The sequence below is a fragment of the Branchiostoma lanceolatum genome, chromosome 13 (assembly GCF_035083965.1).
Source record: "Branchiostoma lanceolatum isolate klBraLanc5 chromosome 13, klBraLanc5.hap2, whole genome shotgun sequence".
Taxonomy (NCBI): domain Eukaryota; kingdom Metazoa; phylum Chordata; class Leptocardii; order Amphioxiformes; family Branchiostomatidae; genus Branchiostoma; species Branchiostoma lanceolatum.
In genome coordinates this window covers 6,708,729-6,732,571 of record NC_089734.1, presented here as the reverse complement: position 1 = coordinate 6,732,571, position 23,843 = coordinate 6,708,729, and the positions used below count along the sequence as shown (strand labels likewise).

The window sequence follows — 23,843 nt, the reverse complement described above, 5'->3', positions numbered from 1 at the left end:
TTCAGCGTCACTAGGGACCAGTTGTAGAGATTGAACTGTATCTAAACAATCTATAATCGTTTCTTAATTTTGCAAACACTTACCAACATATTGAAAATCATGATCCATCCACAACTTCTTGAGTCATACTGTTCACAAAAACATGAAACCGAAACATGCATGATTTTCTTGGAGAAGTTAATGATAAGGTGAAGGTATTTTTAAGCCATAATGAGTCCATAATGGCATTGAAGTCATGAACTTAATGCATTACAGATGCCATCTAGACGGTAGAAGGGACTACCGAGATATTCAACGGAAACTCACAGGTCAATAACAAACATAGGGTTGGAGCTGGTTTCACTTTTTCGATCACAAGTCAAGTCGATAACAAATGAGGTATAAATACGGGAACCGAAACCATGACGTCACCGTACGTTACGTCACCGCGCGTCAAACGACAGGATGTCATCGTCTGAACAAGGAGGTTTAAATTTGATTTTAAACCTATTTGGTCTGAGAAAACGGTTGTGTTCTGGGTTGGCAACCTGAATGGGCGTGAGTCCTCCATCTGGTAGCAATGTTATTGTGCGAGGACTTCGTACCGAGCCTTCTCACCAGCGGCCGTCCGCCCAAGGTCGCGCCCTTCACCGACAGCGTCCACCAGGCGAACCGCTGGCTGGGGGAACACCCGGAAGTACGGGTGCAGAAGTGCGAGACGGTCAGCGCAGCAGTCTCGCCCCACGATGGACAACACTGCGACACCCGGGTCATGTCATACCCGGCGGGGAAGCCTAAGGACGTCACACGGTTTTCACTTCGTGGTCTGAGGTAAAGATGTTTTATGTTAACATTACGTCATTTTCAAGCGATGTATCGAGGATGGGGTCATGGTCAACGACTAGTTTATGTTACCCCCCTCCCTGTGTCTCCCTCCCTCCCGGCTGTTGGCAATCTAATTATCAAAGAGCTTTGAAGAACTGCAGCCCTTTCCAGTAACCGTGATGCAAATTTGGTGCTCAGAACGGTGACAGGTTGGGGCGGACTCTGTGATCCATTTAAAGCTTATAGAAGCTTATAGGGATTGCTAACTCCACTGTACTCTTCACAGTCATAATCAAATCAGCTTCTCTATCTACTTGCAGGATCTGGTACCAGAAACAGCATGGGCAGGAAAAACACCCTGCAAAATCTCATCAGATCACTTCAATTGATGTTCTGCCAAGGGATCATGGTGACAAGGTAACACTTTTTAATGACTTATCTTAAATTACACGACCTTTTATGGGTTTGCGGAAAAACCTGGCCTGTCCATTGGGCCTGTCTACCACGTCATGCTTCTCAGATACCCCATTCATATCAGTTTTTGTCACAGAAAAACTCTAATAGCAAACAGTATTTCCCTGTGTCCAACCATCAATGACTCTACTAATGATGATAATGATTATAATAATAACTTTATTGTAGAAGGTACAAAGTCATGGCATCTACTGGTACACAACTACAGTTCCATAAGGCTAATACAAGTAGTGTGTAGGATGGGATGAGAATGGGCTTTGTCTTGTTAATACCCAGACATTTCAAATGAGTCTAACATTGAGGTGTTTCTCAAAATGTATCAGTCTATTTGAGGAAAATTATTGTTTAAGGGTCCATTGTGTGAAATAAAAGAGTTTTAATTTTCATGGTTTGTATCATTTCTAAATGCTTTGCTTGTAAATTATATCACCTGCTTTCATCATTTTTCCACATTATCAACAACTTGATTCATTCCATCAGTTGTTTTTTTGTAGAAATGAAATGATACTTTATCATTAACAGGTGGAGACCCTCCAAGATGTCCTGACCCGCCTGAATGGTCTGATAGCAGAGAACAAGGGTCAACACCTCCTGAACATCCAAACTCTGGTGATTCCATGGGACAAAAAAGAAATAGACTCTGAAGAAACTGTGTTGCCTATTCAGGTATGGTGGCATGTATGAAATATACTGTGCTACTTTGATGTCAGTTTTTGGATCGATGAACTGATTGACATATTTCTTTCATATAAGCAATTGACACCACTGTACAACATACAATATTTGTCCTAATATACATACCAGGTATGATTATTCATATGTGCCTTCTAAATACAGTGGCTCATATACCGGTCTTTATCCATTTAACTTACTATATCTTCCTTCCAGACACCGACCAAGTTGGTACGGTTCCTTCGAGCATACCTGATATCAGAAGAAGGATCACCGCTTCCTCCTGAAGTCCACTTCCAAGACTTCCTCCCCCAGCAAGTGGCCGCTGGAAAGGTGTCCACTTTCTCCACCAAGTTACCCACATTTGAAACTCTGTCTGAGACCTTTGCAAAGGCAAACAAGTGGTTAGTGGCCTACACTGATGTTAGTATAATTAATGTGGAAGTTTTTGATTTGTTGCTGGACAAAGAGGCTTCATACTGTGCAAGCGACCCCCAAACCTGCTCTTTTTCTACTAAAAAGCCTCCGTTTGGGTGGTTGAAAGTAGTTCGTATTTACTACAGTACCGAACAGGGGAGTGCCCCAGTAGGCAAACTGGTTGATCTGTCATTCTGTCCCGAAGTAAAGGAAAAGAAAACCCTTTTCCACTATGCTCAGTATGAAGAATTGGCTGAAGTAGTGAAGAAAGTGCAGTTGAAGTGTGGGGGTGTGGGAGGGGTGCCTGTTGGGGTGCAGTCTGTCTGGACTTACCCAGACTGGGAGAGTGGCAAGGACGTGTTTCAGCCCAACACTAGCCTACATGTTGAGCCACGCATTGATGGTACAGAGCTCCTGCCTCAAGTTGAGACCATCCATGTTTGCATGATTGTGAAGTAGGCCATACAGAGCTGATTGTATGGGTGATCGTTCTTCATCCTTGAATGATGATTGATTCACATATAAATCACATTATCCATCTATCTATACATACGTAATATATACATAAATATATGTTCAATAATATATAATCAACAATGTATATCTAATGACACACAATATTCACTATATGTGTGTTTTTGTCTGTACGCATGTGTGCATGTACATGTATGTTTGTGTCTGTATGTATGTGTTTGTATGTATGTTGGTACACATCATGACTAAACATTGTTGAACTATTCACACCTTGTTGTGGGTGCACTATGTAACTCTATAATTATATTAACCTTCTACCTGCTGCCTAACTCTGTAACCAATCGGGAATTGGGTGCCAAACGGCTACTTCAGTGTGCTAAAACTTAAGGTTAATCATGACTAATGATCAGCAGACAGAGAATGTAGTTCTGTTGATGAATTGGAGCTGAGGCATCATTTAAGTGTTCACTTTTGAGTAGCATTGTTTCACTTTCATTCTCACTTGTGACCTCTTGTAAATGAATGAGAAAAGCAGCTGTATGAAAAACTTTATTTTCTGCATAGCAAAGTACATGATGTTTTTATTAACACCATTAAAGAAAATGGATGTAACGTTATATGTTTGAGGTGATGTTTTGTGACTCATTAATTTCCTACAATGAAAACATGTCAATCACAAGTTGTTCTTTTACAACCATCTTGATTACTTGGTTTTCCACTGTTAGAAAATAAACAAGGTTCCATGATATCAACCATGACTTGAGGATGGAAAACCATGACTAATTGAGAATGAAAAACCATTATTTGAGAATGAAAAACCATGACTACTTGAGAATGAAAAACCATGACTTGAGAATGAAAAACCATAACTTGAGAATGAAAAACCATGAACTTCTCAAGGTGTCCATGTAGCAAAATAAACATTTGGTATATACAATTCCACTACTGATTATGGAAAAAAAACATACAACAGTACACATTATATACGAGTTCAATGCATTGTCATACTCCCCACTTATAACAGACAAGTTGAATATAACAAGACCAAAATGAGAGATGACCTCAAAATGGCAGATTTTTCCTCTTTCCCCAAAAAAATTGTTAAGTTCATCTGAGAAGCTATAAATCATAGCAATTATCACCTGAGTACTACACATGTCAAGCTCTTACTTGATTCAATGCCACTCGTGACATGAAAGTCATGTTTCATTCAATTTTCACTTTACAGCTTTTCACATTTTTTTTACTTATTTCACATGTTTTAGAAACACACAAATAAACCAAATCTGCTTATGTATACATATAGTTGCATTGGTACAATAGTTGTAGAAAGCAACTACAGATGGACATTGTTGCCCTGTGTACTCTGTAACAGTCCGCTGACAGTAGATACATTTTGATAGTACATTGTAGTTTCCATGAATCAACAGGTGCTAACATGAACGATAACTTGATAAGTAAAATGTCAACATATTTAGTATATATGAGGAGTAGAGCAGAATGAGATTATGATTCAAACATGATTACAAACATCCAGGTTTCTTTGGATTGTCTTGAACTCCCACAAAATGTGACGGCCCTTGAGAAGTAATGTCTCTTCCCTGCTTTTTATGATGTACCAGAGCTAAGATTCCAAGGAAAATGATATGATTACCAAGGAGTTTAAAGCCTCCTTGTGATTTCCGAAGAATAGTTTATACGTGGTACACCGTGCTTGACACTTGCTAGGTATTTCCTCAGCTTTTGAAATGACTGTAGCTAGAATTTATCTCACAATAGTAAGTTGTCTCATGAGGTCTGTCCGTAGTCTATGTTGTAAGGACGGTCACCATGTTTGTATCCACGTCGGTCATCACCAACTGTCCGTTCGTTGCCATGGCAACGGCACTGGGCTTCTTCATCCCGCCCGTCACGTGATGCAGTAGCAGGCCGTGACGGTTGAAGATCTCCACGCGTTGGTTTCCCTCGTCAGCCACGACGATGTTCCCGGAGACATCCGTGCACACACCCCTCGGGTACCTCAACTGCCCGTCCCCCTTTCCGTCCTCTCCGAACTTGAATTGAAACTCCCCGGTTTCGCTGAAGATCTTGATGCAATGATCTACCGTGTCCGACACGATGATGTTGCCGTGACAGTCTACGGTAACGTACCGCGGGTACTTAATTCCTTCGTGACGCCCGCTTTTTGTCCAGAACGGTTGTAGCCAGGTTTTCTGTTGGGAACCGCCTATAACTCTCACAAGAGTCCCGTCTGGCTTCAAAACCTTTATCTCTCCACGAAACGTAACGCCAGTGCCTGCCGATGCTTGGTTTGTAGCCGTCGTCTCTGTGACTAGAATTTGGTTGGTTCGCTGGTTGACGGCGAGGCCGCGAAAGTAGCCCGTGTGTGTGAGAGGTATTTTGTTCAGACATTCTCCCGTCCGGGAAAATTGAACAAGGAGATCGCACGTTTCGGTCACGTTGTACCCGACAACCCACAGGTTCCCATAAGCATCGAGGTCAACGCCTTGTGGCTTCATCGTCCGAGAAGGTCTTCCTGGAACTAGCGTCTGGAACTGACCGAGGTATCTTCCATGGCAGTAGAACGACTGTATTCTCTCATTGTCGTAATCTGCGACGAAGATTACCCCATCTTTTGAGACGGTGACTCCGGTTGGCCAACTGAACTGGCCGTTTTCTGACCCTCTCCCACCAAAACGCACCTGTCCTGTATTCAAAACATTACAGGGTTGCAGGCTAACTGGCTCTAGCGTCATGCGACTCATAGCTGAAGCCAGAGACTGAAAATCAACGTCTAAGGCTTGAAAAACAGCTCGGGAAGGAGATGGTAAGGAGTGCTCTCTGTATCTATCCAGCGCTTCTGACACTGTAGCTTCGTGGTTTAGGAACCGCTTGTCACTTTGGCCTAGTGCCCAAACGGCTGCGTCACAAGCAGAGGTGAGTTCTGTTACCTGACTTTGAACATTTGTACCATACGCATTCAGAGTGTCCGTGTTGCGTCTCTGGTTTTCCTCAATGTCACACAACAAGCGCTCCTTCTCCGCCGTTAAGGCCTGGGTTATTTGTTGTATGGCGTTGTCAAATGTCTCGGTTACGCCGGTTTGGGTACGCTGGGTGTCTGTAGATAGCGTTTCGTCGACGTACGGCAACTGTCTTAAGTAGCTGTGATATGTATCCAGGGTGTTTTTGCACTCTGTCACAAGCGCACGCAGAGCAGTTTTCTTCTGTTCGACGGCTTGCCTGACGGTTGTAGCGGTATGCCCTGCGTGTTGATCGTCCAGACATTCCGCGCAGCACGCGACCCCACACTGTTGACAGTACAACTTCAAGGCTTCCACGGGGTGCTGGTCACAGTAGTTGTCGTCTGATCCGGCCGTTTGCGGCGTGTGCTGCGAGAATTTCTGACAGACATTGGCGGCGAGATGGTTGTCCGGAAGGCCCACGACTCCCTGAGGGGGCAACCTGACTTGCAGACGACAGTTCGGACACCAAACCACCTGTCGTACACCTGCGTAGTTCAGCAGACAGTCCTCGCAGAAGGTGTGCTGGCATGGCAGCGCCTTGGGCCTCCGAAACAACTCCAAACAGATGCTGCAAAACACTTCTTCACGGATCTGTTCGACGATGTTTTGCTCCGCAGCCGCCATCTTGGCTGGGAGAATGCCAGGCTAAAGGTCACAGTTCGCGGTTATGTAAAAATACGTGCCAAGCGTGTTATACGATATGTGTACCAGTAACGTTATCGGCCTGGTAGGAAAAGGTCGATAGGCCATCCAGTTGGCCTTAGTAGGGATGTGGATCGAATCATACGTGATAAATCATGTACTATATTCTATACGAATTGCGTTCTTTTGTAACGCTATCGCTAACGTTATAAGCGTCAATATATAAAAAAGTTATTAACGTAACGTTACGCGTATGACGTATACTTTTATGATAACTGTTGACAAGGAATGGCAAAATATTTATCTATCTATTTTGACCTGACAAGGGGTATTTCCCCCATTCATTTCATGACCTTCACTTATAGAAGGGGTTAGCCAAACTCTACCCAAACAAACATCTGAGCCTAATAATACACCAAAGAATGACATTGAATGACAAAACGCGCACATGATCTTGCAATTTAACTTTGATTAATGTTTAACCCTTATCGCGTTAAATCTAAATTGATCAACACATCTGGATCAAATGAACACCAACAAGAAGTCGAAGATACATCCGGTGAAATGTTTTCAGTTTCTCCTGTTTCATTCATTATTGTCAGTGAATTTGCATTCACTGCATTCTAATAACTGACACACAAGCAAATAAACAAACGGACAGGCACAACAAAAACAAAACCTCCGCATATGAAGGTAATAACACCACAGCCTTCATAGAAGTTACCATTTTAGTACATAGTCAGCTGGCTACATACACTCAAAAACACGCGTCTCATTTTGGCATATCCCTTATGAAACTTAGGCGATCTTTCGCATACCTAACCTCAGAAGAAAACCCAAATGACTTTGCAATCTTAAGAGCTTCTTTCGCGAGCTCTCTTGCTCTCTGTCTGTTGCGCCTGTACCTGTGCAAGTCAGACTTTGCCAAGTGCCAGTAACACTTTGTACGGTTGGGAATATTCTCCCAATACTTATTCTCCACCTCGTGCAGATTGTTTTCTGCTTCTTTCAGATTTTCTTCCGAGATGAAAATATTGTCATCAAAACGGCGGGCGTCTGACCAGCACCGTAGTAGGCGGCTGAGCTTTGCGGACGTGGACAATTCCGCACCGCTTGTCCTTGTGCAAGTTGTCTTCTTCTTCTGCCTTGAAATTATCCAAGGCTTGCTGAAACCCCTGCATCGCGCTGTGGAATGATGATTGACAGGTCCCTCTGACCACGACGGTCTTGTCTGACGTCACCGTGCTGTTGATATACGTCACTGCGTGCAGCGACGCGAAGGTGTACCAGATCTTCCCTTGGTCTCTCCCTTTCTCCATGCTGACCAGAGTCTGATGAAACAAGATGTGCGATTTTAGACAGGTACGAAAGAGAAAAGACAAGAGACCTGCTGTTCTGTTACGGGGTTTAGTCATAGTTTATCATCTTATATGTATACAAACTTCTTACTAAGTCAAAAGGTAAGAAAATCACTATTTCGTTAGATATCAAATGATCATGAAGTTATGGTGCCTTACTTGCTGCGCCAAGTCCATGGCAGTCTTAGCTTCATGGTACTTTTTCTGCTTCTTCAGCAAGACCGCCTTGACTTCCAGCATCCTCGCCTGGTGGTGGTGAGCGTCGTCCGTCTTGAACAACAGTTCCTCAGCCTGCTTCAGGCAGGTGTAACCTCCTTCAAGATCGTAACGGAAGTTACACGCCAACACTTTCTGTGAGTCAAACAAATGACACTTAAGACGGGAAAACAAACATTTGTCATTCACTCGGTCGAAAATTCCATTCTTACAAAGACAGCAACATGATTTTATGCTGAATCTACTGTCTGAAAGAAAACGACTTACTTCGAACATAACTCTGATAACAACATCCGGCTGGTCTTCATATCGCCTCGATGCGGACGAAGCGAAGCAGTCCAGCTTTTGCCAGTGTCCTGAAAGGATGTTAGCGTTAGCGTTGCTATATACAACAACATCAAATTTGGCGTCATTGCAATATATGTGTAACTCTAACCTTGGTTTGATTAGAAAGATAGTGTAATTCTGTATAGTAATCACATTGTCCTCTGTTCGTTTGTTTTCAACGAAGTAAGGTAGTATTGACACGTGCAGAAAAGAAATACGGAACAATTTTTTTTTCCTTATCTCCAAACAGATGTGTAGTTTCTGCTCGTCTTTGCTCGTTCCTTGTAAATTTGAGTAAGCCACCGTGGCAAACATGTCCTTACCGTCTATGTCGTCTGCCACCAGCTTGAGTCCGGCTGCGACAAGTGCTGTCTTCAGTTCAGAGACGGTGGCGTCCCGTCCTGACCTCAGTCGCCAGGTCTCTATGGCCTCAATGCAGCTCTCCTTGGCATTCCCGCGCTGGTTTGCGTCAATGGCGCCAATGTCGGGCTCTGTCAGACCTAACTCACGGGCAAGGTCTCTCCACTTGTGTGCGACGTTGGATGCGACGTAAGGGTAGACACGGCAAACATCTATAATGTACATTTGTGAATCAATTGAAAGTTGTGTTTTCCATATTATGATAGCACAGACAGTTTTGATAGTTTAGGAAGGATTGGTTTACCACAACAATTTCTTGCTGACGTTCGGGCTACATTAGTTTCTACAAGAGGACCATGGGACAAATGTCCGCAAGCAGGGCAAGTCAGGAAAGGGTAAAAATTTGTAGCCTCTGCAGGCTTTCGGGGCTGCGCCGGCGTTACTCAGGGGCGAGGGCTGACTCGCGATCTTTTAATAGCATATCCTTTCAGTGTCTTTTGCTGGAGAAATCGTATTTACCGCCTTATTTCTCCAGCAAAAGAAGCTAGCTGGCCCCGATATGTTGAAAATCGCGAATCAGTATACTCCCCTCACAAACAGATAAACGCCGGCGCCGGCCAGAAAGTCTGCAAAGGAGGCTAAACAATCTGCCCACCCAACCTCTGCTTGGAGAAAAAGGTTACTAGTATACCGATGTATAGACATTAACAAAGGAAACGCAAACCGGGGAATCCCATAAGTCAAATCAGCCACAGTCGTATGAAAACGCAAGGAAAGCTACAAAAAATCCTTTCAGTTTCACACCTACCGCAGTTTCGATTGCCTTAGGAGGATTTAAACTCCTTTCTTGTGACCTTACCTTGCAGTCTACTCCTTCTTGCAGTGTGTAGAAGACGGTTCTTCTCCGTTGGCGCTACGCCTCCAGTAAACCTAGCTGATCTGCTGCTTTGTTGTCCTTTGCCCTTGCCCAGCCGGCATCGGTGCCGGATCTTAGTGGCAGACGAATGCTTCCTCCGTAGCCCTTTTCCTGAGCGAGTGGTCGCTAGATTCCTACAGCACTTCCCTGGATCCCTCTTCCTTCTGTTGTGACGTCCCATTTTACATGAAGTCAAATGAAATTTCTCGTTTTACAGCGAAACTGATCACTATTTACCCACCGTGTTTTTATCCGGAGAATGCGTAGGCAAATATGTCAAGGGATACCTTTAAATAGTCGGGGCGGGGATTTTTCTTACTCAGTCAGTCAGTCACGTGATCTCAGGTGTTCGCCCGAAGGCTCTTGAACGCCTGCAATAAGCAAAGTTGAACGATACAGGTCAATGCCTGATTAAACGTAAGCCATATTCTGTTGAAATGAAATGAAATGACGGATTTAATTCTCTGGAATCTGTTGTTTATAAAAAAAAACAAATTGCAAACTTCACGGTAGTTACATCTTGTACAGTAACGTTTGCCTTTTACAGCATTTATCTTTTCCTCGTAACCACCTGTTTGCTTGTAATATCAAACCTATCGCTACGAATCGAGAAACAGGAGATTAAGCTGTATGGAAATATAAACACAATTTTGACATGCACTTGCGCTTGCAACGTGCACCATGATACTTTAATAGTAGTTGCTACCGGTAGTACGTTGCTATTAGAAAGTCATCCCTAGCCCTCGACTGAGTGTCTCTCGCATGATTTCAAAGATGGAAAATGATCCTCTATTTTATCATTTTAGTCCTGTCTTGCATTAGACGTACTTGAACAACATCTCCAATAGCCATTGCAATAATGGTAATCCATTTGGAGCCTCATCTCTGACAGGTGCCAAATGGTCTAACATCCGGGACCTTTGTGGTCCCTGCATCGAATTGGCCGCTACCATTCTAATTTCACAAAGTGCGCAAATATTCAAGCAAATCAAAAGGTTCAAAATACATCAATAATCTTAAAGAAGTTGTTAAATATACGGTTGTTATATTTTAACAGTTTACATCTAAAAGTTTATGACTCACAATGTTTTTTAAAATACTCCCTGGGGAGTGACACCCCCATCTCGGCCTGATCGAGTAGTCCAAACCATTTATTTTACCCAATGTGCATTTCGGTCTCCTTCACCAGTCAGCCATGTTGCGTACGGCAGCTCGGGGAATCTGTACGGCCGGCCTTCGGGCTGTGCGACCCGCCATTCAGCGCACCATAGTCACCAAACCGCTCCTGAGAACACTACCAGCATGTTCTTACTCAAGTGAGTGGATTTTTAGGTGTTGTTCTGCTAAAATGTCTTCAATATTTGGTCTTATTCTTTGCCCTTGCACGAAGGGCAGTTCACCTCAAAATGGCGGTCTTGCCATGTCGTGGTGGCACCCTGTTTTATTGTCATTTACAGAAGCTAATTCTCCTACGAAATTACACGTAGCTAGCTCACGAACATGCTATATACTCCCAATTTTCTAACTGCTGGACCAAAATTGATGTAATGGTGAATTCATAGGGAAAAAGTCTCACATTTGTGGAGGCATATGTGGAGCCTCGTTTTCGTGTGGTGCCGGTAGGTTACCCACATGTCGAGTTGAATACGTTCGAACGTAGTCGTTGTAAAATCTTTTCATCAAATTGTTCCGGACGATATATGATACGTTTTCTCTTCTGTATGTTTGTCTTTAACTGAGCCCACGTTTTTCTGCAAGACTGTCAATTTGTTGGAAATATTGACCCAAATAAAATGGCAAATGGCTGCCCACCCCCCATCCCCCCTAAATCGAAGGTCACATTGTTAGGGGGGGGGGGTGCAGTACCAATTCGCCGATGTTCAAGGAAACAGCGTTTCTTTTTGCGCGGAGAATTGATGACAAATTGAGATATTTTCGTCCTCTTAATCCTGATTTTTTTTGTCCGTTTGTAGTTTAATTGTATTTCTTACACCTAAGTTGTGTGTAGTACCAATAATAAAAGTACAATTTCTTGTTTGTCCTGTATCAGTCTATGAAGGTCACCTGGCTGTTTCAGAATTGCATTCAGCATGAGAATAAGACATTTTTTTCTGTTGTCTTGTCTTGTCTTGTCGTGATACTAGACAAAACCCCGCGTGGGGCATAGTGTCTAGGACTTATGGTCAGAGGCCTTACCCAAGTGTGGCCGGTGGTGGTGGTGCACGCCGTCAACAAGAATAAAAAAAGTGGTGCAAAAAAATAACGAACAAAGTAGTGCTGTACATTGCCACACTAGGTATAGGCTCCTCCCCTTACAGCTGGGTGAAGCCGGGGTAACCATAATACTTGGCCACCCCAGCTTTAAAGCTATCTGTAGTCTTAGTTTCGATAAGGTGTTGCGGAAGTGCATTCCATTCTATGACTGTTTTGGGGAAAAAGCTGCCTCGGTATGTTTCTGTCTTACAGGCGACTGTGGTAAAACGTTGCTGGTGTCCTCTGGTTATGTTAGTATTTCTTGTGAGGATATTGTGGATGGGGATAGCAATAATATTGTGTTCTTGAGCTTCACTTCACCTAAACCATTATGATTGATTACAATGACTCCATTCTTTTGTGTTGTTATGGACAGCCCTTACATGTAGTTTTGGACATTTATATTTCTTCCAGAAGTCTGCTGAAAAAAAATTGTTGAATTGGAAGGCTCACCAAGGGTAGCCAGGACTTCATGGGTCTAAAATGCTGCAACTTTGTCTATTTCCATAGGCAAACTGTGAAACAAATTCAATGCAGCATTTACCAACAATATTTTTACCTGATTCTTCCAGGACGCACCTATGCTGCGGAAGCTGCTGCCAAAACTGATTCCATCAAGGGTCAGGTCGTTGCGGTTATCGGTGCTGTGGTGGACGTGCAGTTCGACGGTGCCCTGCCACCAATCCTCAATGCTCTGGAGGTGGCTGACAGATCACCCAGACTCATCCTGGAGGTAGCACAGCATTTGGGTGAGTACAGAGACAATGCTAGTAGTCTTGTAGCCTCTTTGTAATTACTAAAAAATAGATTGAAAAATCTTGTGCTTGAATTTTTCGCCAGTGCAGTTGAATGTCCTTTTGTCATCTCTGTCCAGATTTCCCTTTTTTGGATTTAGAATATCAAAAACCCAAGTTCTATATCGGTCCCAACATAGTTTCCCCTTTGAATGGGACATTTCAAATTCTTACTTAATTCACAGCAGCTATTAGTGACTGTATAGTTTAGGCTCAATCAAAGTACAAGCCAAGCTATGTTAGTACTGATCTGATGTGTAGGTAAGTATGAAGTCATTTTTTAATATTTATCTAAGTGATTGCAACTCTTCCCAACAGGTGACAATACTGTGCGTACGATCGCCATGGACGGTACGGAGGGTCTGGTCCGTGGACAGGTGTGCACAGATGTTGGATCTCCCATCAGGATCCCCGTCGGCCCGGAGACCCTCGGCAGAATCATCAACGTCATCGGAGAGCCCATCGACGAGAGAGGACCCGTCAACTCCAAGAAGTATGTGATTAGAACAATATCTCATAGCAAGTACTGAAAGAAAAGCTGGGTTGACATTACTCTGTAGGAAAATCTTCGCATGTTAGGAGAGGATTGTTTTTATGAACTGTAGCCAGTAGCCACCCAGATTCTCAGTGCATTATGATACCGGAGTCAGTAACATTGTTGCAGCCATAGAAATATTGAATATAAGCAGTGTATATTGGTCTTGTTAACATGTCTGGGCTTTCATCTTTCACCAGGACTGCAGCCATCCACGCTGATGCTCCAGAGTTTGTAGAGATGAGTGTAGAGCAGGAGATTCTGGAGACTGGCATCAAGGTGGTGGACCTTCTGGCTCCCTACGCCAGGGGTGGCAAGATTGGTACGTAGACTGAATACACAATCTAAACATAAAGTTATGTTGTATAACCTTCATGTGTTTAAAGAAGCTGTGTAATAAGATATTTTGAACACTGACAGAAAAGACAGAGTTTACATATTCTATTGCATTTCTTTCCAGGTCTGTTCGGTGGTGCTGGTGTCGGCAAGACTGTACTGATCATGGAACTCATCAACAATGTTGCCAAGGCCCACGGTGGCTACTCCGTGTTCGCTGGTGTAGGTGAGCGCACGCGTGAGGGCAACGATCTGTACCACGAGATGATTGAGTCCGGTGTCATCGACCTCGAGGGAGACAAGTCCAAGGTCTGGTGCACCCTGTCATTTTTTACAAATCCTCTGCCAGCCCTGTGTATTGACATTAATAGCGGCCAGTAGGAATACTAGTTATTTACTTCAACGGGTACATTGTGTTCCACTTTTGTCTGGGTATTCCTATTTACTGCATAAAAGGAATTTAAACAGTTTCTAGGATTATACTTCTAAGAAAATCTGAGAACTTTTATCGATGTCCCTGTTGTTCTTTGAGTTTATTCAGATCCACAATTAGCCACACAATATACAAGTACATTGCAGCTGCTCTTTCTGTGGTCCATCAACAAACATAACTGGACAAAACTGCATGACACACGGGAACATAACATATACAGAATACATGTACATTAATGATAAAAAGAAAGATATGGTAAGGATACAATGTGACAGGAACGACATACATACATTCTTTGTAGGTGGCACCACTTTTGTCTGGGTCTTCCTATTCACTGCTTAAAGGCAATTTGCACAGATTCCAGCATTACAGTGCTAAGAATTTTAATCGTGTCGGACTGTCCCTTTTCTTGTAGGTGGCGCTTGTGTACGGTCAGATGAACGAGCCCCCGGGTGCCCGTGCCCGTGTTGCCCTGACCGGGCTGACCGTGGCCGAGTACTTCCGTGACGAGGAGGGACAGGATGTACTGCTCTTCATCGACAACATCTTCAGGTTCACACAGGCCGGATCAGAGGTCAGTGAAAAATAAGTGATACAAGCAGCCACTCTTTCCCACCTATGGCTGATCCCAAACCTTCTCCCTGCTACCTAACTCTGTATCAACAGGGAATTGGGTGCCATATGGCTACTTCAGTGTGCTAAAGGTTAAGCATACTTGAAAAGTTGTGGTTGATGTTATTTCACAGCAGTACATGTAGTAATTTTTCAGTGTGAAAGTAGCAATTTCAGGTACTATATGGACATATCTTTGTTCAAGGAATCTTTAAGGCTTCATAGGTTCCTCTGATAATGCTTGAAGTATGTGCGTAAGGAGAGTTTCGAAACCTGATATCATTTACTGTGGCAGTACTGATCCTTCTTCTATACAAACTTGCCTCCAGGTGTCTGCCTTGCTGGGCCGTATCCCCTCTGCTGTAGGCTACCAGCCCACCCTGGCCACTGACATGGGTACCATGCAGGAGCGCATCACCACCACCAAGAAGGGCTCCATCACATCTGTGCAGGTGCGGTAGACTCATGCCGTCACTAGACCAAAGCGTTACTTAAAATATTTATGCCTAATGCGTTGCCTTAAAACAAAGACACAAGCCTATAGATGTCTTTCAATGTGTTGGGTCAGATCCTGTTGAGTTTGTCAACTGGCCAGTAATGTTTCCTCATATTGAAGTTGAGTGCAAATATGGCTTCAGTTTTGTGGTTTTACTCAAATGTTAGGATTATTTCCACACTAGGAAGAGCAGAATAACTGTAATATCATTGCTGTCATTGCTAAACTTCATGGTTGCTTCTTTTCCTTTTTTCTTCCAGGCCATCTATGTGCCTGCTGATGATTTGACTGACCCCGCCCCTGCCACCACCTTCGCTCATTTGGACGCCACCACTGTGCTGTCCCGTGGTATCTCTGAGCTGGGCATCTACCCCGCTGTGGATCCCCTGGATTCCACATCCCGTATCCTGGACCCCAACATCGTGGGAGAGGAACACTACACCATTGCTCGTAGCGTGCAGAAAACCCTACAGGTGTGTTTTCAGACTTGGTCCTCATAGAATCTTAAAGCTTCAAGCCTGTTGTCCATGTATGTTTTGCACTAAATTACCAAGAATAATATTCAGACATTGGTGTTAACAATAGTTTGTTACGTCCCTCCAGGATTACAAGTCCCTGCAGGACATCATCGCTATCCTGGGTATGGATGAGTTGTCAGAAGAGGACAAGATGACCGTGGCTCGCGCCCGTAAGATCCAGAAATTCCTGTCACAGCCTTTCCAGGTAGGACCCAGTTTGTTTGTTGTAGCTGTTGTTACTTTGCTGTCTGCCCACTACAAAATTGTTTGAACTTAAGCTTTGTTGTATATTCTTCTAAGGGCCCTGTCACACCTGTGCGTATATTCAAGTGTGCATGAGTTCCGCAGTTACATCTTTTTGGTTTAAGTTAATTTTGCGAGGAGGAAGTTGCTTTCTACTTTGACCCACCTTTGAGCAGTCTAGTTATCAAACCAAAGAAATTACTTCTTTGGCTGCAAACTTAACCTAAACCAAAAACATATTAATACGCAACTCATTCAGGCTTGTATATACGCACAAGTGTGACAGGGGCTTTACATAGACTTGTTGAGAGTGTTCACAAGTGCAAATCACAAAGTAATGTTGCCTTTATTCCTCCCCAAGGTGGCTGAGGTGTTCACAGGCCATGCTGGCAAGCTGGTTCCACTCAAGGAGACCATCAAGGGCTTCAAGGGAATCATGAATGGTGAGCCCACATTATTTTTGTTTCTGTCCTCATAGTTTAACTGAAATATGTTATACAGTACTTGTACATCTCTGTGTAGTTTTAAAGTCTTGTTACGTGTATGTGGCTTCCGACTGTGATGGAACCACACACCTTTTAATGCTGTCATTGTTGCTTTTATTTCATAATGTTGTGTACTGTTGAGAAAATGCTGGAAATAGAACACAAGTTTTAAAACAATGTCCCTCCTCCACAGGCGAATATGACCACCTTCCCGAGGTCGCATTTTACATGGTGGGACCCATTGAGGAAGCTGTCGAAAAGGCAGACAGGATCGCAGAAGAAATGTAAAATCTAGCTCCAACTATGTAGTACATTATAAGCAACCTCAAGAATATCTTTTTCTCACCGTTTGAAGTTTGTGTCGGATGAATTAAGAAGTTGATAGCTTCAGGATTTTATCTTCTTCTGCTGGGAGTCAGAGAAATAATTCAAATTTAGAGGAGAGTCCTGCTTTTGTTGTGAACAAATCCAGATTGTATAAGACACGTTTGTCTCTCCGACGTATGTTCCAAAATAAACCCTGTGGTCACTGGAGAAGGCCTTGTGTTTGTCTTCATTTGACGTCTTTTACTTAGTCCTGGTTAGGATACATTTAAAGATTTAGAGTCCTTTAAAAAAATGGTAACTGCCTACTGACGGAACTTTTTAAGATGAGGCTTTAAACTTAAATTGTACTATGAAAATGGCAGCCTATAACTTGTATTTTGGCAAAATTTTTGTAGAACTTTATTTTTAATCATTCTTTTATCAACCTCCCTTCAGTTACGTTGTAACCAAGGTAAGACATGGAATGAACCAGCATGGCATGGAGTCTTGCTAGCACATCATCCCTCAAACATTTCGGTCTAATATTATATGACTAGTAACATTATATGGCTTCCATTGTCCTTAGCACTGCATTGATAAAATATTTCTTCATATTTGATTCTGGCAAGATGATCTTCATGAGCAGGTCTCATCTCCATCCATTCACCAACAGGAATGTTAAGGCACTGCAGAGTGAAGAACACACAAATATGTCAATGTAACGTAACGGTTACAAACTTAAGATACATATCCAAATATGACAGAGAAACTGTAGACACCAATGTCATAAGTTTCCATATCGAGTCATCATAAGGTTGCACAGAAAGTTGGAAATTATTCAATTTCAGTATATTTTGATCGCCTGGGTACCATACTCCGTAGTAACTACGTATATACTGGCTCAATCGTTTTGCTTGCTAACCAAAACAGAACAATTGAGGCAGTGATTAATACCGAGGATCCTACCTAGGCTAATGGTTATTCACAAATTCAAGTACAAATGTATTCATGAATAGTGACTTTGATATTTACAGCAATTTTTGGGAGAAAATGCGTTGTCAGAGTTATTCAATCTGCAGATATTTCAACTTCCTGATTACACTCACCAAACAATCCACATAAGACTGCCCCTCACAGCTGTGGTTCCACCCTTGTGCAGACAACATTGAGGGCTTTCCAGTATAAACTCCTGTTAGTAAACAAGAACAAAAAAATATAAACTTGTTAAATGCTGATGTGCTAATGTTGATGCCAATGTTCAAAAGAACAGGAGTACTTTTTACCTGAGCTGGGCTACCCTGGGTAAAGATGACAGAATAAAAGAATAATGATAAAATAAGACGATATCTTAAAGCTCAAGTGTTTTTTAAGCAACATTTTCAAATGACAGTTGACAGTGCAGCAGTAGCAACCACTGTCATTGGGACAAACAGACTTACGTAAGTATTGGGCACTTTTGGATCTGCACCAAGCACGATCAACCGGTCCCGTTTCTCCTCTGTACAGCGTAGGCTCACAATGGACATCCTGTGGGAGATGGAGGTTGGTATAGCATTTAAAATGATGGATTGAATAATTGACCATACAACGTCATATCAGACTATGGCCAGTGTAGAATACAGTCAAACCTGCCAAGGCGACCACATTTTCAAGGCGACCACCTGGCCAAGGCGACCGCTTTTTAAAAATTTGTTTCAACGCCTTTTTGTTTTTATATTTAAAACGTTTTTCTTCAACAAACGCTATTTTGTAAGTCATAACGTCTAGCTCGTCTTCGGGAGGAATGACTTGCACAGCTACAAATACATCTACTGCAGTAATGTGTTAAACAGCATCAAAAGGTAAAATTGAGTTGGTTCAAACTAAATAGACGGTAGAATTTTGCTATTACTGTAAATGCATTTAAGTTCGCGTGGTTTTTATTTCCCGGTAGTTAGATAATGGAATCCGCGGTGGTTTTAAGTTTGCGTTTGAAACAATAGTAGCGTACAGTCATGTGGGCAAAATAAAAGGTTTGCGCTGAAGAGTTCACCGCGAAAACCACGAACATAAAAGCGCCACAAACATTTCGTCATCTACATTATGCCAATATACTTGCCTGTTCTCGGAGGCGTACATGATAGCCACAGGGCCGTTCTCATTGGCTGTTGCAAACGTGGAGGAGTCCTGCTTCCCCAGACTGACCTCTGACCCCGTGAGGGAGTTCTTCTTGCAAACCTGGGAATTCAGACCATTTGCAGTGAAGTCAGCCAACTGCACATTTAGAAATATGGCAGGTTTGGACAGCCTGGGAACTTTCTGTACATCTTCTGACAGATACATATACATGGAACATCATGTAGTCTCCTTTGACCAAATGGCATGTTTTGTATGCACCCCCAACCCCCCACCACATACACACACACACACACACACGCAAAGGTTCAGTTGCTTACTATGCCATTTGTAAAACTCCGGAAGGATGCCAGGTACATTTCTGAGTTAGAAACCCTTTTTAGGAACTCCAGTCACTCTTAATCTACCAATGTCAAACAAGGATGGTTTAGTTGACGGTAATTTTCCCCAAAGTTTGTATTTTCCTGTTCTTCAGATACAAAATGATACTTACTGCCACATCTTCACATTTCCCCTCAGTAAATGGAGCACAGGGGTTGAAGGAGTAGTAAAAACCATCGTCACGGCGGGGTGAGGATAGGGGGTGGTCTTTGAACCTGTGAGAAAAGATGATACACAAACAATACAGTTTGCAGGTGGACTTCTTCCAAGGTCTATTTGAAACAATAGTAACCATCCAGTTCAAAACACTGGTCAATGTGTATCATTACCATTCTGGAACTGTATATCACTTGTTTATATGTTCAGTGAGAAACACTTTAAAGTTTTTATTTTTTTATTTTTACAACTTCACCAACATGTTTGATATTTCATTGAGGAAGATCCCGAGCACAATGCATTTCTTTTTTGCATACTTTCCTAACAAACTTTTCCTGTAACCTGTTGCCCAAGCCCATTCAGATATGTTTCTAAACTTTCTGAAGTGTCCTTTAGTTTTCATCTTTTTCATCAGTTCTTGCCCTTTTTTTCTCATTCACTGAAATGTAAGTAAAGAACTAGTGTGTTATACCATAGGATGCATTGAATGGTAGACATCCAGGTAGAACATGATACAGAATAGATCAAGCAACCGAATTTAGAGAATTTATCCAGTTGCTTGATCTATTTTCTATTGTGTAAGACCATTGGATGCTTTACCAGCTATGCAATACAAACAAACTCACAGTGGTTCCCCTGAGGTCTGCTCCAGCGACGTTAAGTCGATATAAGACCCGTTCTTGAACATACATGCACAGGTGCCATACTGTACACACGCCGCGTGCGCTGGCTGGGTGGTGTTGGGGGAGGGGTGTGGCACTGTGACCGGTGTGGGCGGGGCTGTGGTGTGAGCGGGCGGGGTCGTTACAGGTGTTTCACACATCCCCGGACAGGCGCAGGGACTTCTTAGGGTGAAGAGCTGTTCAAAGAGAAAGATAAACTGTGTTAGTGGTGTCATCTTGGTTGGTGTATGGTAATGTGTATATGCAATATGTAACCTGATAAAAATCTTAAGTTAAAACTAACTTTTGGGAAGGATTGAGTATGCAGGGTATTTTACTCATAGGTAAACAGAATCTAACCAAAACTAAGTTGATAGCAAACTTAAAGGAACAATCTGTCATTTCTTCTATTACCCTCAGGATGATCCATCCACCCACTAACCCACTCACTAGACTCACAAGCCAAATCATCTATCCATTCCTATAGTTTACTACAGGAAGATATCAATGTCATAGAGAACAGTCATCTCTATCCAAGCAAAGTACAGCCAGTGACTCACATATTGTCCCTTCTCCTGTGGGTTTGGTCCCTGTGCTTCAAAGGACTCCCTATGTCGATCACACACCAGCTGGACCAAAGACGTGAGTCTAGGGAAAACAAAGACAAACACAGAGTCAAAGTCATGAGAATATTAGTACTAGGACACCTTGTTGTACAATCCTTGTATGATACAGTACCTGTGAAAAGCTTTTTCTTCTACTATGAGTTTTCAAACTTCTTGTCTTGACCAGTTGTCACATGTGCCATACTCTTCTGAACTGTACTGCGTTGCATACTTACACAGTGAAGCATCAAAATGGATATCCATGGAGAGTCAATCCCTAAAACATGCACAAACGTGACGTACCCTTTTGAGTCGTTCCTGTCTGTTCCGTACACAATGTACAGGTTAGAGCCGGTGTTGAAGAACGCTGCCTTGTCCTGACTCCCCAGCGAGTTTTCCATGTGGACCCCGTGTGTTTGCGTGCTGACGCAGGCTGCTGCGTCCCGACACGACCCCAGGGAGAACGGGTAACAGGGGTTGTAGGAGTAACGGTCAGCGACCTCACTGGGGCTCATGATGTCACGAAACCTGCAGGAGCATGAGGTAATCATTTTATAACACTGTCTGAATTACGGTTTAGCACTTTAACCATTAAACAAACACAAAAACTCTAAAGCTGTATTTACAGATACGTTATGGACGGTCAAATCTATACGAGTGCCAATCTCTGCATAAGGACCACCTGGCCAATGTGACCACTTTTTGTGGTCCCTTTGATAATTTTTTCTATTGACACAAGCAGTAAGAATCCTGTCTATAGTGACCACCTGACCACATATGGACCTGAGATTTTGTCTGTCGCCTGAGTGGTCTTCTTGGGCAGTTTTGACTGGGACAGTAAAGTGTAGGATTGTGACTCACACAGGCCCATCCTTCCTTGTTTGAACCTGGCGTCCTCTCTTTTTTAGGTTAATGATGGCTGGATCGACGCCAAAAATTTTATGAAAAACATTATTCAATTTTTGAGATGAATTAATGTTATAATCTGAAGTACATTTTGTTCAGTGAATGAAAGATTCTGACTCACGCAGGTCCGTCCTTCCTGCCCACCCTGTGCAGATCCACCATGCCGCTCCCGTCTGTCATGTTACAGCTGCAGGGCCCCACCTGCCGACAGGTGGCGTTACTCGGCTTACGGCAGCCACCTGGGCATGCACATGGAGACTTCAGGGTGAAGTGCTGAAAAACAGGAGGAGATTGTTACCTTCCTCTGTTTGGTACCTATTTTCTGCCTGTGCGCATTAAGATCAAAACTGGATTACTGGGGATTGAAAATACATGTACTTTTTTTACCATGTCGGCAGGAAAAACAAGTTGTACCAACAAAATACAAGGTTATTCATGTATAAAAGTCCTCAAGTCAGTGCACAAAATCAAATTTACACATCTCTGCTGCAGCTCTTTACATTTTCTACATTCTATTATTATATTTACACAATTAGTAAAATCCCAAACATTCTACCAAGGGAAAAAGGCACAGGACAAGTTTAACAGTAGTTTACCTCTTTGGTGTCTTGTTATAAAGGCTAGGAGTAGTTTTGATACTAGGTTAAGGTTACTTATGAACATTGAGAAAGAAAGTTGCCTCACATAAAGGTTTATGACATTAGGGTCCTGCCCCTCTGCTGTGAAGGTGGTTTCTCCAGCACCACACACAAGCTTCACCTTAGTCTCCCTGCAGACCAACAACTTTCACATCAATACAACATGATTCCCCAGCTGTGTCCACAAAAGCCACAGAAATGATATTACATGTACAGACTGATTTCTCCAGTCAAAATGGCTGTATACTCTATTTATCTAAGATATTGAACAAGTCTATTCATTTACAATACTGCTGTGTTAAGTTTCTATGTATAATATGGACTTGCTTATATCTGTATTAAAGAATGCAGGCAAACAATGGTGTATATGACATACAAAATAAAGCACCCTACACTAGTACTATTGTGGTGCTTAGAGGTACTATATGACACAAACTATAACTGATTATAAACTTAATGAATTCTTGACAACTTGTATGATGGCTGTAAGTATATGACATATCTCAATAGTAAAATTGCTCGCATGATCGCATAGAGTCCTACAAAATGCACATTTGATGATAATACTGTAACAATACCTGTTCATGACAGTTTCTTGCATTTATAAAAGATTTCCTGTACCTCTTAGAGGATCCCTGTCCAGCGATATATCTGAGGGTTAAGTCTTGTCCCTCCTGGATGAACTTGGCGGAGTCTTGGGTTCCCAGTGGGAAGTATGTCTTTAGTTTTGGCACAAATTGACATGCCTAGAACATGTTTAGCATGTGTGTTACATTAGAAATGCTGACATGATGATGACATTGGAAATGTGTCCTGTACATTGAAGGCAGTTAGTAGGAAAAGGTGACAACAACAAAACTATAAAACAAAAGACAGTCTAACCAAGAATGCTCCAATCTGCCCAGCCAATACCATATGTCACTCTAATAATCTCCTGATTTGTGATATTATGACTAGACATAATACAGACCTATAAAGTTCAGATAAGTTTGATAATAATTAGAGGAAGAATTTCTTTTCAAGACAGCTATGCTCATCACATGTCAAATACTGTAATACAGTATACTTCTGTATGTACAGAAAATGGAATTCATAATCGGTGTTTTTGCCCCCAAAACATACATAATTGGGAGAAAGAAAATGTCTAACATACAGAGACGTCCTTGCAGGTCCCCTGAGTGAAAGGTTGACAGGGGTTGTAGGAGTAAACATAGTCATCACCGGTAGAGTTCACGTTCTGAAACCTGACGAGCAGAAACAATGGGATAAACCTATAACATTTCAGCAAAGCGTCAAATGACGTGAAAATACAGAGAGCTTCTATTATGAAGTGCAAAATGTTAACTAAAAATAAGACTATAAAACGTAAGCTGTTGCATGTTAAATCTGACAAGATCAAAGTACGTTCACTAGCGTCATCATACACGCAATACCAGTCGCCGTACTTACGCTGGTAGGACGCTATCCGAGGAAGCCAGCGCGCTCAGGTCTATCTCCCCCGCCCCGTCACTCATGCGGCACGTACAGGGACCTGTCTGTTCACATGTGGAGGCCGAGGCTATGTTTGTACCCAGCAAAACACACGACACAAGCAGCAGCAGTGTGATTTCGTATAGCGCCATTTCTAAAGGTCTCTCACAAAGTGGTCAAAGTTTTGTTTGCTCTTGCGCGGTGCATGGTGGGATA

The 23,843-nt window shown here is 42.6% G+C and overlaps 5 protein-coding genes across 5 annotated transcripts; 2 read left to right on the top strand and 3 right to left on the bottom strand.

Annotated features, from left to right (window-relative positions):
* Positions 1-451: 451 nt before the first annotated feature.
* LOC136447222 (uncharacterized) lies at positions 452-3,458 on the top strand. The gene is made up of 4 exons (XM_066445939.1): positions 452-810; positions 1,125-1,221; positions 1,801-1,944; positions 2,167-3,458. The coding sequence occupies exons 1-4, from the start codon at positions 560-562 to the stop codon at positions 2,824-2,826; spliced, it is 1,152 nt and encodes a 383-aa protein (XP_066302036.1). The 5' UTR covers positions 452-559; the 3' UTR covers positions 2,827-3,458.
* Positions 3,378-6,731, bottom strand: LOC136447221 (tripartite motif-containing protein 2-like). Its single transcript, XM_066445938.1, has one exon. It carries the CDS (start codon positions 6,486-6,488, stop codon positions 4,650-4,652), a length of 1,839 nt encoding a protein of 612 aa, XP_066302035.1. The 5' UTR covers positions 6,489-6,731; the 3' UTR covers positions 3,378-4,649.
* A 224-nt stretch (positions 6,732-6,955) lies between these two features.
* Positions 6,956-8,538, bottom strand: LOC136447223 (uncharacterized). The gene is made up of 3 exons (XM_066445941.1): positions 8,348-8,538; positions 8,024-8,215; positions 6,956-7,837 (listed from the first exon to the last, which is right to left on the bottom strand). Exons 1-3 carry the CDS (start codon positions 8,354-8,356, stop codon positions 7,547-7,549), a joined length of 492 nt encoding a protein of 163 aa, XP_066302038.1. The 5' UTR covers positions 8,357-8,538; the 3' UTR covers positions 6,956-7,546.
* A 2,305-nt stretch (positions 8,539-10,843) lies between these two features.
* On the top strand, positions 10,844-16,925 carry LOC136446795 (ATP synthase subunit beta, mitochondrial-like). The gene is made up of 11 exons (XM_066445373.1): positions 10,844-10,999; positions 12,509-12,685; positions 13,049-13,223; positions 13,466-13,587; positions 13,726-13,910; positions 14,450-14,608; positions 14,976-15,098; positions 15,403-15,615; positions 15,746-15,865; positions 16,265-16,346; positions 16,582-16,925. Exons 1-11 carry the CDS (start codon positions 10,879-10,881, stop codon positions 16,674-16,676), a joined length of 1,572 nt encoding a protein of 523 aa, XP_066301470.1. The 5' UTR covers positions 10,844-10,878; the 3' UTR covers positions 16,677-16,925.
* Positions 16,231-23,810, bottom strand: LOC136446794 (uncharacterized). Its single transcript, XM_066445372.1, has 13 exons — positions 23,607-23,810; positions 23,311-23,401; positions 22,779-22,903; positions 22,204-22,288; positions 21,641-21,792; positions 20,917-21,141; positions 20,569-20,656; positions 19,973-20,205; positions 19,303-19,405; positions 18,793-18,911; positions 18,134-18,221; positions 17,801-17,883; positions 16,231-17,380 (listed from the first exon to the last, which is right to left on the bottom strand). The coding sequence occupies exons 1-13, from the start codon at positions 23,777-23,779 to the stop codon at positions 17,344-17,346; spliced, it is 1,602 nt and encodes a 533-aa protein (XP_066301469.1). The 5' UTR covers positions 23,780-23,810; the 3' UTR covers positions 16,231-17,343.
* Positions 23,811-23,843: the final 33 nt, after the last annotated feature.